We start from the raw sequence: 13,489 nt of genomic DNA, 5'->3' as shown, positions 1-13,489 counted from the left end.
CAACACCCCAAATCCATAATCAAGGCAGAAGGAGGCAACCCCCCAAATGTTGCATCACAGCTGGCTGGGGGCAAATAAGCTAGGACGTGTCTTCTACAATCCAGACCCCCCCAAAGAAGCCCCTAAAATCCTGAGCTGTTCTGCCAGGCCTCCTCTTGCTTCCTACTTCTCCAGGCCACCATCACTCTGTACCCTGACATTTCCAACCTCTCGCCTCAAAACAAGCTCGAGATGTGCCCCGATACAAGCTGGAAAGGGTTTGCTTCGTAAAGCTGAAACTCCAAAGTTCATTCCATGCCCCCTAGAATCCTCCAAAATCAGATCCCTTGTTTCACTGTAAGCCTCCGAAGGGTTTAACCTGGGCCCTATACCGCACCCCAAAGCTTCCTTGCCTCTCATGCAGCACCCTTCAAATGTCCTCTGGCATCCACCCCCAGATTTATTATCACACCCTCCAAGTGGCATGTGGTGCACTGTACCCCCTCAGCTTCCTCCCAGTCCCCCCAATGTTTGCTCCTAGGCCCAGTCTGATCCCCTCATGCATTCTACAACCTTTGCCCCCAAGCACATTGCACCCTCCAAATGGAGCCGCTAGCTGAGCTGCCCCCCTGAGCTCACAAACCTCTCTTTGGGACTGAGATGCTAGTGAAGAAATCCCCTCCCCCAAATATCAACCTCCACCCTGTTTTGTGTCCCCCACATGCCACCCTCCGCACAGCTAGCATCTGTGCTCCCCGCCCCAAGTTATAAATACCTCGCCATGGGGCGGAGTGCAAGTTGCGCAGGGAGGGGCGGCGGGGGGGCGCAGGGGTCGTGCATGGGAGTGGGGGGAAGGGAGGAGAGAGGGATACAGAGCTAGAAAGAGACACACCCCAGGCACACACACCCCAGACACACATACCCAACGTTCACACACAGCTAGACACACACACACGTAGAGATGCATAAAGTACACACACACCATGTATACATACAGATACATACACACAATGTACACACAGTACACACTACTCATAGCTAGCCATAACATACACCATGTCTTCACACAGCTACATACATAGGTACACACATGCAAACATCATTCTCCCAAGGTGGACCTCACCTTGCCCTCATCCTGCCAAGTCCTGCTCATGGATGTATTTGCCTGCCCTAATTACTGCCCCTAGAGGCTGGGTGATGCTCACTCCGGGCCAGACAATGACATAGCAGGGCAGCTGCATAGGGTAGCTGCGGGCGGAGCAGGGATGGGAATACAGGACTGCCCGGGTCATTGCCACACTGTCTGCCGGGGGGAATAGGCTCTGGGGTTCTCCACCTCATCACAATGGCCGGGTTGGGTCCAGCAACAGAACCCAGGAGTCCAGGCTTCCAGCTCCCCTGCTCTGACTCATCAGCCCCCACTTCCATCCCAGAGGCAGGGAGAGAACCCAGGAGTCCTGGCTGCTTATTTCCTCCTGCTGACTAGTAAATCATGCTGTGTGTGAAGGGCCCCTATACAAACATGTGAGTGTGCACATACACACACAGTTATGCCCATTGACAGCCAGGCTGTGACACACTTGGACACACATTGACAGATTCACACACACACCCAAGATACACACAGCCACACATGCTGAATCTGATACATACAGAGATCCCCTGACACACAAAGAATGAGACACTCATATTCACAGTGCGCTACCCACATCGGCACCAAGGTACAGGCTGACACTCATAATGCTGCACACTCAGATACACTTATGGCACATCTCAGACACACACTAATCTCAGATACACATAACGCCACACTCTCACACATACACAGATACACATTCACATGCTGAAATAGACACACTCATGGATCTGATAATACACACACAATGATTGACGCATATTGAAACACACAAGTGTGTACATTCTTGCACACACACATGGACAGTGTCAGGAACATGCTAAAATTGACCCATAGAACCCACTGACACATACACACAAAGGCCCTGACTCACATCCATTGACACCCTTTGCTGACACACCATGACTAATACACATGCTCTGCATTGCACACCTAGACCCACACCTCAGAATGTACAGATTCCACTGATGTGCACACAACATTAGACACTCACTCTAAGACACACAGTGGTGTGCGTGTGCACACACCATCCCCCCCCATGATACACACCGACAACCCCAACATGCTCAGGCACATCCTCTGACACACTGGCTACGTCTACACTGGCCCCTTTTCCGGAAGGGGCATGTAAATTTCAGCAGTCGTCGTAGGGAAATCCGCGGGGGATTTAAATATCCCCCGCGGCATTTAAATAAAAATGTCCGCCGCTTTTTTCCGGCTTTTAAAAAAGCCGGAAAAGAGCGTCTAGACTGGCCCCGATCCTCCGGAAAAAGTGCCCTTTTCCGGAGGCTCTTATTCCTACTTCAAAGTAGGAATAAGAGCCTCCGGAAAAGGGCACTTTTTCCGGAGGATCGGGGCCAGTCTAGACGCTCTTTTCCGGCTTTTTTAAAAGCCGGAAAAAAGCGGCGGACATTTTTATTTAAATGCCGCGGGGGATATTTAAATCCCCCGCGGATTTCCCTACGACGACTGCTGAAATTTACATGCCCCTTCCGGAAAAGGGGCCAGTGTAGACGTAGCCACTGTGGCTTTGTCTAGACTGCACCCCTTTTCCGGAAAAGGGATGCAGATTAGACACTTTGGAATAGCAAAATCCATGGGGGATTTAAATATCCCCCGCGGAATTTGCATTAACATGGCTGCCACTTTTTTCTGGCTTGGGGATAAGCCGGAGAAAAGCGCCAGTCTAGACGTGATTCGCCGGAAAATAAGCCCTTTTCCGGAGGATCTTTTATTCCTACTTTCAAGGGACATTGTGTATGTGTAAAGTCTCCAGCAGACCAGGGACACCCGGAGCAAAGCCGGGGAGGCGGAGGGGTCCGGCGCCTCTGAGGCTTTGCTGTGACAAAGCCTCAGAGGCGCGGCACCCTGCCGCCGCTGCCGCTTTGCTCCGGTGCCTCTGGTCTGCTGGGGACCGTCTCCAGCAGACCAGGGACACCCGGAGCAAAGCCTCAGCGGCGGTGGGGTCCTGCGCCTCTGAGGCTTTGCCAGAGCAAAGCCTCAGAGGCGCGGCACCCCACTGCCACTGCGGCTTTGCTCCCCGTGTCCCTGGTCTGCTGGGGGGGGGGGGCAGCTAGTGCCCTCCCCCCAGCAGACCAGGCTTTTGTTGTGGACCCTGGGGTAGAGCAGCTGGGGTGCTGTCGGGTTGGTCCTGCAAGGACCTACCTGGCAGCCCAGCTGTTCTGTCCCAGGCTCGAGATTCAGCTGCTGTTGAAACTGATCAGTGGCTGATTCCAGGAAGCTGGGGGCAGAGCAATTCTGCCTCCAGCTTCCTGTAGTCAGCCCCTGGTCAGTTTCAGCAGCAGCGGCTGAATCTGGAGCCAGTTCCAACTTACATACAAATTCAACTTAAGAACAAACCTATAGTCCCTATCTTGTTTGTAACCCGGGGACTGCCTGTATGTACACCCTGACATGCACACATACATACACACACACACACAATCATACACATACATGACACAGCCAGCTGCACTGAAACACACCCCCAGAAAATTACTGAAATGCACACCCTAGCACACACACATACACAAGAGACACACCCAGATGCACTGAGGCCCACACCCGAAGAGCCAGCATTCCTCCATCCACAACACACACGCACAATAGAGGGGGTGGGGAGGTGGGTGTGTGGAGGGCAGCAGGGCTGGGCCGGTGACCCCCTTTGCTGGCCGGGCGCTCGCTGCCCCCCTTCCTACCTTCATGGGGGAGACGTGGGAGTGGGACACGTAGCCGTGGATGCTCTCGATCTGGGATAAGTTCTTCTCCGAGACGTGGACCAGCTCGGGGGCCTTTACCTGGTTGGGGAGATGTGCCGGGCTCTGCTCCAGGGGCGGGCTGTCCTCATCTTGGTAGCGATATTTCTAAGGGATGAGAGGCATATGGTGAGCGCCCTCTGCTGTCTCCTCTGCCCCACAGCATCCCCTGCTGTCCCACAGCACCCCTGTTGGCCCCTTCTGCCTCATGACACCCCCTGCAGGTCCCTCTATACACAGTACCACTATGAGAGCTCCCCAACCCCGCCACACAGTACCCCTTGCTGGCCCCCTCTGCCCTGTGGCATCCTCTACTGGTCCCTTCTGCCCCACCTTGTCCCCTGCTGGTTGGTCCCTCTTCTCGGTGCCCTGTGGGGCCCTTCTACCCCCACCATATAGCACCCCCTGCTAGCCTCTCTGCCCTATGGTGCACCCGTCTCCCCTCTGTCCCCTACCACACAGCATCTCCTGCTGGCTCACTCTTCCACCCTGTACCTCCATGGGGCCCCTCTGTCCCTCTACCACACAGTGCCCCCTGCTGATACCTGCTGCCTAGTGCACCCCTCGCTGGCACATTCTGCCCATCACTACACAATGCTTCCTTCTGGCACCCCTCAGATTCTTGGTGCCCCCTGATGGCCCCCCTTCTGCCCCATAGCCACTTCTACCTCCTGCCTCATGGCGTCCCATATTGGGTTCCCCACCATACAGTGCCCCCGTAGCACCAAGGTGTTCAGCACTGACTCAAGGGACAGTGCCCCACATAGCCCTCCACCATATCCCGTACTCCCGGATTCTCTACATACCCAGTCTGTAGCAATAAAACACCCCAACTTCCCAGCTACAAACCCCCTTCCCTCCACCACTCACTGCCCCCTTCAAATCACTAGCTCTTGGCCTGCTCCCCCACCCAGTGCCCTTTCACCAAGGGGAGGGGGAGATCCTCCCCCCCTCTGTTCCGCATGTACAATAGTGAGGTTCAGCTGCTGTGTCTAGGTTAACAACTACCCCCCTCCAGTGCTGCACAGAGTGAAAGACAGTCCCTAACCTGAACAGCTCACAGTCTAAACAGACAGTCGGAGAGAGGGGAAACTGAGGCAGGGAAGCTGGGAAATCCCTGGCCACACAATTCTTAGTCTCCCCCATTTTCAAATACCTCCAAATAAACAACATTGCACAATAGAGAGCCAGGCATTTATTCCCCTCAGGAGCTCAGGGACTGCTTCAGCCTTTGCTCATTATTTTGTTAATTAAGCACATGAGAATCAAATAATTAACATTGTTCCTCATTGCAAAACTTCCCTACACAATGAATCAATAAAACTTGTTTTAACCATTTGCAGGATGGGATGCCACCCTGTCCTCCATCCTCTAATTTTCTCCACACACAACATTGGAGGCCAAAATGGCACATGGATTTTGCTAGTCCTGCAATATCAGGTCGCACAATTTTTGTTACCTCACTAGCGTAAAAGCTGTACGCAGTGTAGAAGCATAAATTTGTCTCTAGGGAAACTCTCTAGAGTTAACTAGCGAGTTTGTTAATTAACAAGAAGAGGGGAAAATAATTAGTGCTCTTTTTTATAACCAAGTCCTCCCACACAAAGACCAACAAATCAACCAATTTTTAGTGATTTAGGACTAGGACACAAGCCAGCCAGCCAGCTAGCTGCCCCCAGAAATGGTCCCTTCATTTGAAACTGGGGGGCTAAGATAATGGGTAGATTTTCCAAATCGGTTTGATTTTCACTATTTTTGAACATATTTACCTTAAAAACTCTGTACAATAGAGAGAGAGAAATCTGATTCTAGTAAGTGCTCTAGGGTCTCCTTGGAGCTAGCCAATTATTTGGCTCGTTAACATAAGAGGAGAAAAATAATTAGCAGAGTGCATCATAACTGAATTCTACTTTGCAATGGTCATTGTCCTGGTAGGGAAGACTGAATAGAAGGACAGAGTATACATGGCTTTTGTAAGAAGGGAAGGGTGCCCTTTATCAGACTCCCCCAATATCCTGAGGTCTTTGAGAAGCTAATTGCTAATGTTTGGTTCCTAAGAGAGAGCTGCGTTCTTCAGAAATTCCAGCTCCAAACATTTCAACACTAATCAGACATCCAAAAAGTTAAACGAGAAAAACCACACAAATAGACCAACTGAGCCCATCTGGCAAGCCACCACCCTCCACAAAGACCACTCAATCCAAAGATGACCCACCAGAAAGGCAGCCTGACATGAAGAAGAACCAGAGCAATGATTTGACAAAAGTCTGGTTCATCACAGAGAAGACCCAACACAAAGAAGACCCAATGCAAAGACATCTTAATACAAAGATGATCAACCAATGGGTGGAAGCTTGAAATTACAGAGTTCAATGTATCCAATGCTAGTCACCAGCATTGTCACTGATCTGAAAGAAAATGATGGGGAATTCATAGTTCCATAGGTCTGAAGACACCATTACATCATCTAGTCTGATCTCCTATGTAATGTGCCCCATTGACTTTCCCCTATTTTTCCCCATATTGAGCCTAATAACTTGTGTTCAGCTAAAGCATCTTCCAAAAAGAGTATCACTGGAAGCCATCAAAAGATGGAGAAGCCACCACTTCCCTTGGGAATTGGTTCCAAAGGCAACTGTCCCTGACTGTTAAAAACTAGTGCCATCTTCCATGTTTGAATTTCTGGCTTTAACTTGTTCTGCCTGTCCTCAGAACATTCAAGAGCACTTTAATACTTTGGATTTTGATCCTGTAATCAAGTAACCACTCAATCATCTTTCAGAAAAGCTAAACAGATGAAGTGCCTTCAATCTACGAGATAATTTCCAACCCTCGAATAATTTTTCCTGGTTCTTCTTGGCATCCCCTCCAACCCTTCACATGGTCAGATCACAACACCTGTTCTTTGCAACTGCCCACTTTACCTTCCAATCTAAATTGCTCTGTAAATTGGATCCTTCTTTGCTTCCCACCCCATCAGTAGTTAGAGCATCTTTTGACTCTCCAGACCAACATAAAGATGACATAACACAAAGACCACCCACTGCAACAACTCTAATGTGACAGTGACTTAGCACAAAGCCACCCAGAACAACGACCCAATGCAAAGATAATTCAATGACCATGCAATTCAGGGGATGTCTACACTACAGCACTAATTCGAACTAACTTAATTCAAATTAGTTAATTCGAACTAAGCTAATTCGAACTAGTGCATCTAGACCTAAAAACTAGTTCAAATTAGCATTTTGCTAATTCGAACTAGCGTGTCCACATTGAGTGGACCCTGAACTGAGGTTAAGGATGGCCGGAAGCAGTGCCGGCAGGGCATCAGATGAGGACTTAGAGCGTGGAGCTGCTGTCTCAGGCTAGCCGAGGGCTGTGCTTAAACGGACCTGACCCCCACCCTGGACAGACAGTTCTCAGGGTTCCCCACTTGCTTGTCTAACTCGATGAGGAACAGCAAAAGCAGTCCTGGCTTGGAGTGCCCTGAGTGCCCACACTCGACACATCACAGCACTCGGCCATCAGCCCGGCTGCACTTGCCGCAGGCTGCCATCCGGGGGGTCAGTCGAGGGGCTGCAGGAGAGCTTCCACTCCGAGGAGCCTGCAGAGTCACCCCAGTCCTCCCCATCGGGGGCTCGTACCCCATTCCTCCCTCATCTCCTTCCACTTACCCCTCCCTAGCCCCCCCTTCCTGATGTACAAAATAAAGGACACGTGTTGAAAAATAGAAACTCTCTTTATTTAACAAAACTGGAGGGGGGGGATTAACCTCTGGGGAGACTGGGAAAAGGAGGTGGGAGAGGGGAAGAGAAAGGGTGGGAGAGGGGAGAAGGAAACCTGGGAGGAGGGAGCCGGAAGGGGGAAGCCAGGGGAAGAAGGAGGAGGGGAAGTATCAAACTATGGTACGCCATATCTTCAGTACTATGTACAGATATGATCTCCTCACCCCAGAAAAGATATTTTGGCCTTGGAAAGGGTTCTGAAAAGGGCAACTAAAATGATCAGGGGTTTGGAACAGGTCCCATATGAAGAGAGGCTAAAGAGACTGGGACTTCTCAGCTTAGAAAAGAGGAGACTGAGGGGGGATATGATAGAGGTTTATAAAAGCATGAGTGGTGTGGAGAGGGTGCATAAAGAAAAGTTCTTCATTACTTCCCATAATAGAAGGACTAGAGGACACCAAATGAAATGAATGGGTAGCAGGCTTCAACCTAATAACAGAAAGTTCTTCGCAAAGGAAAGAGTCAACCTGTGGAACTCCTTGCCGCAGGAGGCTGTGAAGGCTAGAACTAGAACAGAGTTTAAAGAGAAGTTAGATAAAGTCATGGAGGTTGGGTTCATGGAGTGCTATTAGCCAGGGGGTAGAAATGGTGTCCCTGGCCTCTGTTTGTGGAAGGCTGGAGATGGATGGCATGAGACAAATAGCTTGGTCATTGTCTTCAGTCCATCCCCTCCAGGGTACCTAGTGTGGGCCGCTGTCGGCAGAGAGGCCACTGGGCTAGATGGACCTTTGGTCTGACCCAGTACAGCTGTTCTTATGTTCTTATGTTCTAAGCTCAGGGCTCAGGGTTGGGGGTCTCACTGAACCACCTTGATTTTCATGCAAACCTGCTCCTGGGTTCGCATGTGGCCTTTGGTGGCCAGGCTGGCAGCTATCCTGCCCTTGATGGCCACTTTCCTGTGCATAGTGCGGAAGTCGTGGACGTTGGAGGCCTCCCCCCAAACCTGGATGATGTTCACGATCTCTGCACTAGACCAGGCGGGCGCCTGCCTCTTGATGCCCCAGGCAGGCTCCTGGTCCCGGGAAGAGGCGGAGGGCTGGGTGGTAGCGGGTGGCTGGCTTATGCCGTGCTAGGTGTAGAGTCTGCTGGCGGGGTGCTGGCAGGCTTGCACCTGGCACAAGCACTGTAGCCAGACCGCGCCCCTTTAAGGGCTTCGGGGCCGGGAGGGGGGCAGAAGAGTTTCCCTGGTTTGGCCCAGAGTGGCCACCAGGGCAAGCTGGGAAGGGCTAGCCTCCCACTTGTTCGAATTAAGTGGCTACATAGCCCTTAATTCGAACTACTTAATTCGAACTAGGCGTTAGTCCTCGTAGAATGAGGTTTATCTAGTTCAAATTAAGCTCGAACTAGCGGTTTGCCCATGTAGCGCCTATGAAACTTAATTTGAACTAATGGCTGTTAGTTCGAATTAACTTTGTAGTGTAGACATATCAGAGACTAAGGGAAAAAAAAGATGATCCAATGCAAAGGTGACTCACCACAAAATCAAGCCAACAAAAAAACCCAGTGCAAAGATAACACAATAATCATGCAATGCAGAACCATCACAAAGACTACCCAATACAAAGGTGACACAGAACAAAGACCAATCAGCACAAAGACCCAATGGAAAGATAATGCAAGGCACACCCAAATGCCCTGCCTAGGAGATTGTGACAAATCTTTTCCCCGTCTGCCCCCTGAAGGATGCGTCTTATGGGGAAGCTCAATATTTTATCAAAAAACTGAGTGTCCAAAATCTGAAAATATTGGTGGTGACAAAACTCTGTCTGGAAAGGCCACCAAAATGGACAGCTGGAGTTCTCATGCCTGATTCTGGGGTTCCCCCACTGGGCTGTTTCTCCCATGATGCATCACAGCCAGGGACTCTCCACAGTGGCAAAGAAAGATTGGGAACTGTGATGCATTATGGGAGTTGTATCCAGCCCAAGAGGAGAGGCTATAGAGGATGATAGAAGCTTGAGTCATCTTACGGACAACTCGAAGGAAGCATTACTGAATTGAACTGATGGCATGATTTTTCAGCCTGAGATCATAGTCTCATTGTTCTTCAAAGACCCCTCTCCCCAACTAAGATTGAGGCACCACATGCTTTGCACTTCAGTTGTAATAACTAGGCCTCCAACTTTACCTTAAATGTGAATTCCACCATAAAAAGTGAGTGAAAGTTTATGAAGTGTCATAACAAGAAATGTTGATAGGAAAACAGGTATCAAAGGGAAACAGAAAAACTGAATGATCCACACAGAAAAAATTCCTGATATAACGCAAGGACTGTGGTAAGGCCCTGCCCAATATACAAGAGAAGTGTGAGACCCCAAATCAACAGACTACAATTGATCTGTTGGAAATTCCACCTAACTGGTGAAAAAACAAGGACTCTTGTGGCACCTTAGGGTATGTCTACACTACAAAGTTAATTCGAACTAACAGACGTTAGTTCGAATTAACTTTGATAGGCGCTACACATGCAAACCGCTAATTCAAACTTAATTCGAACTAGCGGAGCGCTTAATTCGAACTAGGTAAACCTCATTCTACAAAGACTAACGCCTAGTTCGAATTAACTAGTTTGAATTAAGGGCTGTGTAGCCACTTAATTCGAACTGGTGGGAGGCTAGCCCTCCCCAGCTTTCCCTGGTGGCCACTCTGGGCACCACCAGGGAAACTCGTCTGCCCCCCTCCCGGCCCCGGAGCCCTTAAAGGGGCACAGGCTGGCTACGATGCCCGTGCCAGGTGCAAGCCTGCCAGCACCCAGCCAGCAGACCCTGCACCTGGCATGGCACGAACCAGCCACCCGCTGCCACCCAGCCCTCCACCTCTTCCCGGGACCAGGCTGGTGCCTCCCGGGAGCCTGCCCAGGTCTGCAAGAGGCAGGCGCTCACCTGGTCTAGTGCGGAGATCATGGACCTCATCCACGACTTCCGCACTAGGCACAGGAAAGTGGCCGTCTAGGGCAGGATATCTGCCAGCCTGGCCACCCAGGAGCAGGTGTGCATGAAAATCAAGGTGGTCCAGTGAGATTCCCGATCCTGAGCCCTGAGTTTGAATGGCCGTACTGGGTCAGACCAAAGGTCCATCTAGTCCAGTAGCCTGTCTACCGACAGCGGCCATCACTAGGTGCCTTGGAGGGGATGGACCGAAGACAATGACCAAGCCATTTGTCTCGTGCCATCCATCTCCAGCCTTCCACAAACAGAGGCCAGGGATACCATTTCTACCCCCTGGTTAATAGCACTCCATGGACCCAACCTCCATGACTTTATCTCACTTCTCTTTAAACTCTGTTATAGTTCTAGCCTTCAAAGCCTCCTGTAGCAAGGAGTTCCACAGGTTGACTCTTTGCTTTGTGAAGAAGAACTTTCTTGTATTAGTTTGAAGCCTGCTACCCATTCCTTTCCTTTGGTGTCCTCTAGTCATTCTATTATGGGAACAAATGGAGAACTTTTCTTTATGCACCCGCTCCACACCACTCTTGCTTTTATAGACCTCTATCCTATCCCCCCTCCGTCTCCTCTTCTCTAAGCTGAAAAGTCCCAGTCTCTTAGTCTCTCTTCATATGGGACCTGTTCCCAACCCCTGATCATTTTAGTTGCCCTCCCCTCTCCCAGCCTCTCTCTTCCCCTCTCCCACCTCCTTTTCCCAGTCTCCCCGAGTTTTGTTCAATAAAGAGAGTTTCTATTTTTGAACACACTTCCTTTATTTTGTACATCAGGAAGGGGGGCTAGGGAGGGGTAAGTGGAAGGAGGTGAGGGAGGAATGGGGTACGAGCCCCCGATGGGGAGGACTGGGGTGGCTCTGCGGGCTCCTCGGGGTGGAAGCTCTCCTGCAGCCCCTCGATTAACCCCCCCGCATGGCAGCCTGAGGCAAGTGCAGCCGGGCTGATGGCCGAGTGCTGTGATGTGCCGAGTGTGGGCACACAGGGCACTCCAAGCCAGGACTGCTTTTGCTGTTCCTCATCGAGTTAGACAAGCAAGTGGGGAACCCTGAGAACTGTCTGTCCAGGGTGGAGGTTGGGTCCCTTTAACCACAGCCCTCGGCTAGCCTGAGACAGCAGCTCCACGCTCTAAGTCCTAATCTGATGCCCTGTCGGCACTGCTTCTGGCCATCCTTAACTTCGGTTCAGGGTCCACTCAATGTGGACATGCTAGTTCGAATTAGGAAAACGCTAATTCGAACTAGTTTTTAGGTCTAGATGCACTAGTTCGAATTAACTAATTCGAATTAAGTTAGCTCAAATTAGTGCTGTAGTGTAGACATACCCTCAGAGACTAAGGCAGGGGAGTCCAAACTTTTTTCAAACAGAGCCAGATTTGAAGAAGTGAACATGCGTGAGGGCCGTCCCCGTACTCTCAGCCCCAAGGCGGAGGGCCCGCGGGATCGGAGGCGGGCGGAGAGCGCAGGGCACGCCGGCCTCACGGCGGCCCAGGGGGCAGGGCGAACCTGCAGCCAAGCGGGGGACCGCGGCTGCAGACGTGCCCTACAGGGCAGGCTCTAGGACCGCGGAGGCCATGGGCGGCGGCGGCGCGGCCGGAAGTGGCGCGCTGGGCGCGCCAGTTCAAAAGAGCGCCGGGGAGCCAGGAGAGGGGGAGGAAGCGGGAGCCGTATTAAACCGGAACACGGGCCGCAGTTGGCCCGCGGGCCGGACTTTGGACATGCCTGGACTAAGGGTATGTCTACACATCAAAGTTATTTTGAAGTAACAGCTCTTATTTTGAAACTAGCCAATTAGCCCGTCATAAGAAGGGATTTTCAGGTCTCTCATCCAGGTTGGTCTTCTCTCCTGAGCCTCTGGTCTCTCGCTCCGTCTCTCTCTCTCTCTCTCCTCCTCCTCCTCCTTCCTCCCCCCTCTCTCTCAGCTCTCCTCCGCCTCCTGCCTTTGTTTCTGTCTCTCTCTTTCTCTTCTCCTTCCCCTCCTGCCTCTCACTCGGGGGACCGCGGAGCCCAAACAACTGTTTGGGCTCCGCACTCCCCGTGCTGCATAGGGAGCATGGAGCCCAAACGGTTGCTTGTGCCACTTGCTCCCACACGGCGGCCCAGCTGAGAGGTGCAGAAGTCAGACGAGCGCCACTGCGGGAGGCGAAGAGGGGCGGGGTAGTGATGTTCATGGCCAGGGGCAGGGCCTGGAGCTGCCGCCTCACCCCCCTTCACCTCCTGCCGTGGCGCTCTGCTGACTTCTGCGCCTCTCAGCCAGGCCGCCGCGGGGGAGCCCAAATGGCCGCTTACTCCGCTTGCTCCCCCCCGGCAGCCCGGCTGAGTGGCTCAGAAGTCAGCTGAGCGCCACGGTGGGAGGTGAAGGACGTGACTCAGGCAACAGCGCCTCCCAGAGGGAACAGCCAGCATTTCAGTGTTACAGAGTCACAGACATTGGGCTTCTATATATATGATAACTTTCCTAGCATCTACACAAGCCAACTGCTATTTTGAAATTAAATTGAAATAGCAGAGAGCTTATTTTGAAATTGGTAAACCTCCTTCCACGAGGAGTAACACCAATTTTGAAATTGCTATTTAAAAATAAGTGCTATGTGCCCTGGTGGCCACTATGGCCTCAGCCAAGAACACTCCTCTCCCTCCCCCCCACTCCAGAGCCCTTAAAGGGGGAGACTCTGGCCACAGTTCCTGTGCTAGCTCCAAGCCTGCCAGCCCAGAGCCAGCAGTCACTGCCCCTGACCCAATGGCCCCAAAACATGAGCCAGCAAGTCACTGACAGCCTTCCCTCCACCGCTCCCCAGAAGCACTCTGCCAGCTCCCAGGAGCCTGCCAGGGCCTGGAGAAGATGGGCACCTTCCTGGTCCAGGATGGAGATCATGGACCTTATTCCGGTTTGGGGG

General features: G+C 51.7%; 1 protein-coding gene across 6 annotated transcripts in view; it reads right to left on the bottom strand.

Annotated features, from left to right (window-relative positions):
• The window catches only part of DLG4 (discs large MAGUK scaffold protein 4), an 81,457-nt gene that overhangs the window by 25,339 nt on the left and 42,629 nt on the right, over positions 1-13,489 (bottom strand). For 3 of the 6 annotated variants that reach the window (XM_075907634.2, XM_075907633.2, XM_075907632.2), the window contains exon 2: positions 3,814-3,978. In XM_075907634.2, coding sequence (XP_075763749.1) covers positions 3,814-3,978 — 165 coding nt within the window. The remainder of the gene's footprint in view (positions 1-3,813; positions 3,979-13,489) is intronic. The other 3 variants (XM_075907637.2, XM_075907636.2, XM_075907635.2) reach the window with 1 other exon arrangement.

The sequence above is a fragment of the Pelodiscus sinensis genome, chromosome 22 (genome assembly GCF_052426305.1).
Source record: "Pelodiscus sinensis isolate ZL-2025 chromosome 22, ASM5242630v1, whole genome shotgun sequence".
NCBI classification, from domain to species: Eukaryota; Metazoa; Chordata; order Testudines; family Trionychidae; genus Pelodiscus; species Pelodiscus sinensis.
Note: the sequence above shows the minus strand (reverse complement) of the source record. Positions and strands in the feature narration are given on the sequence as shown.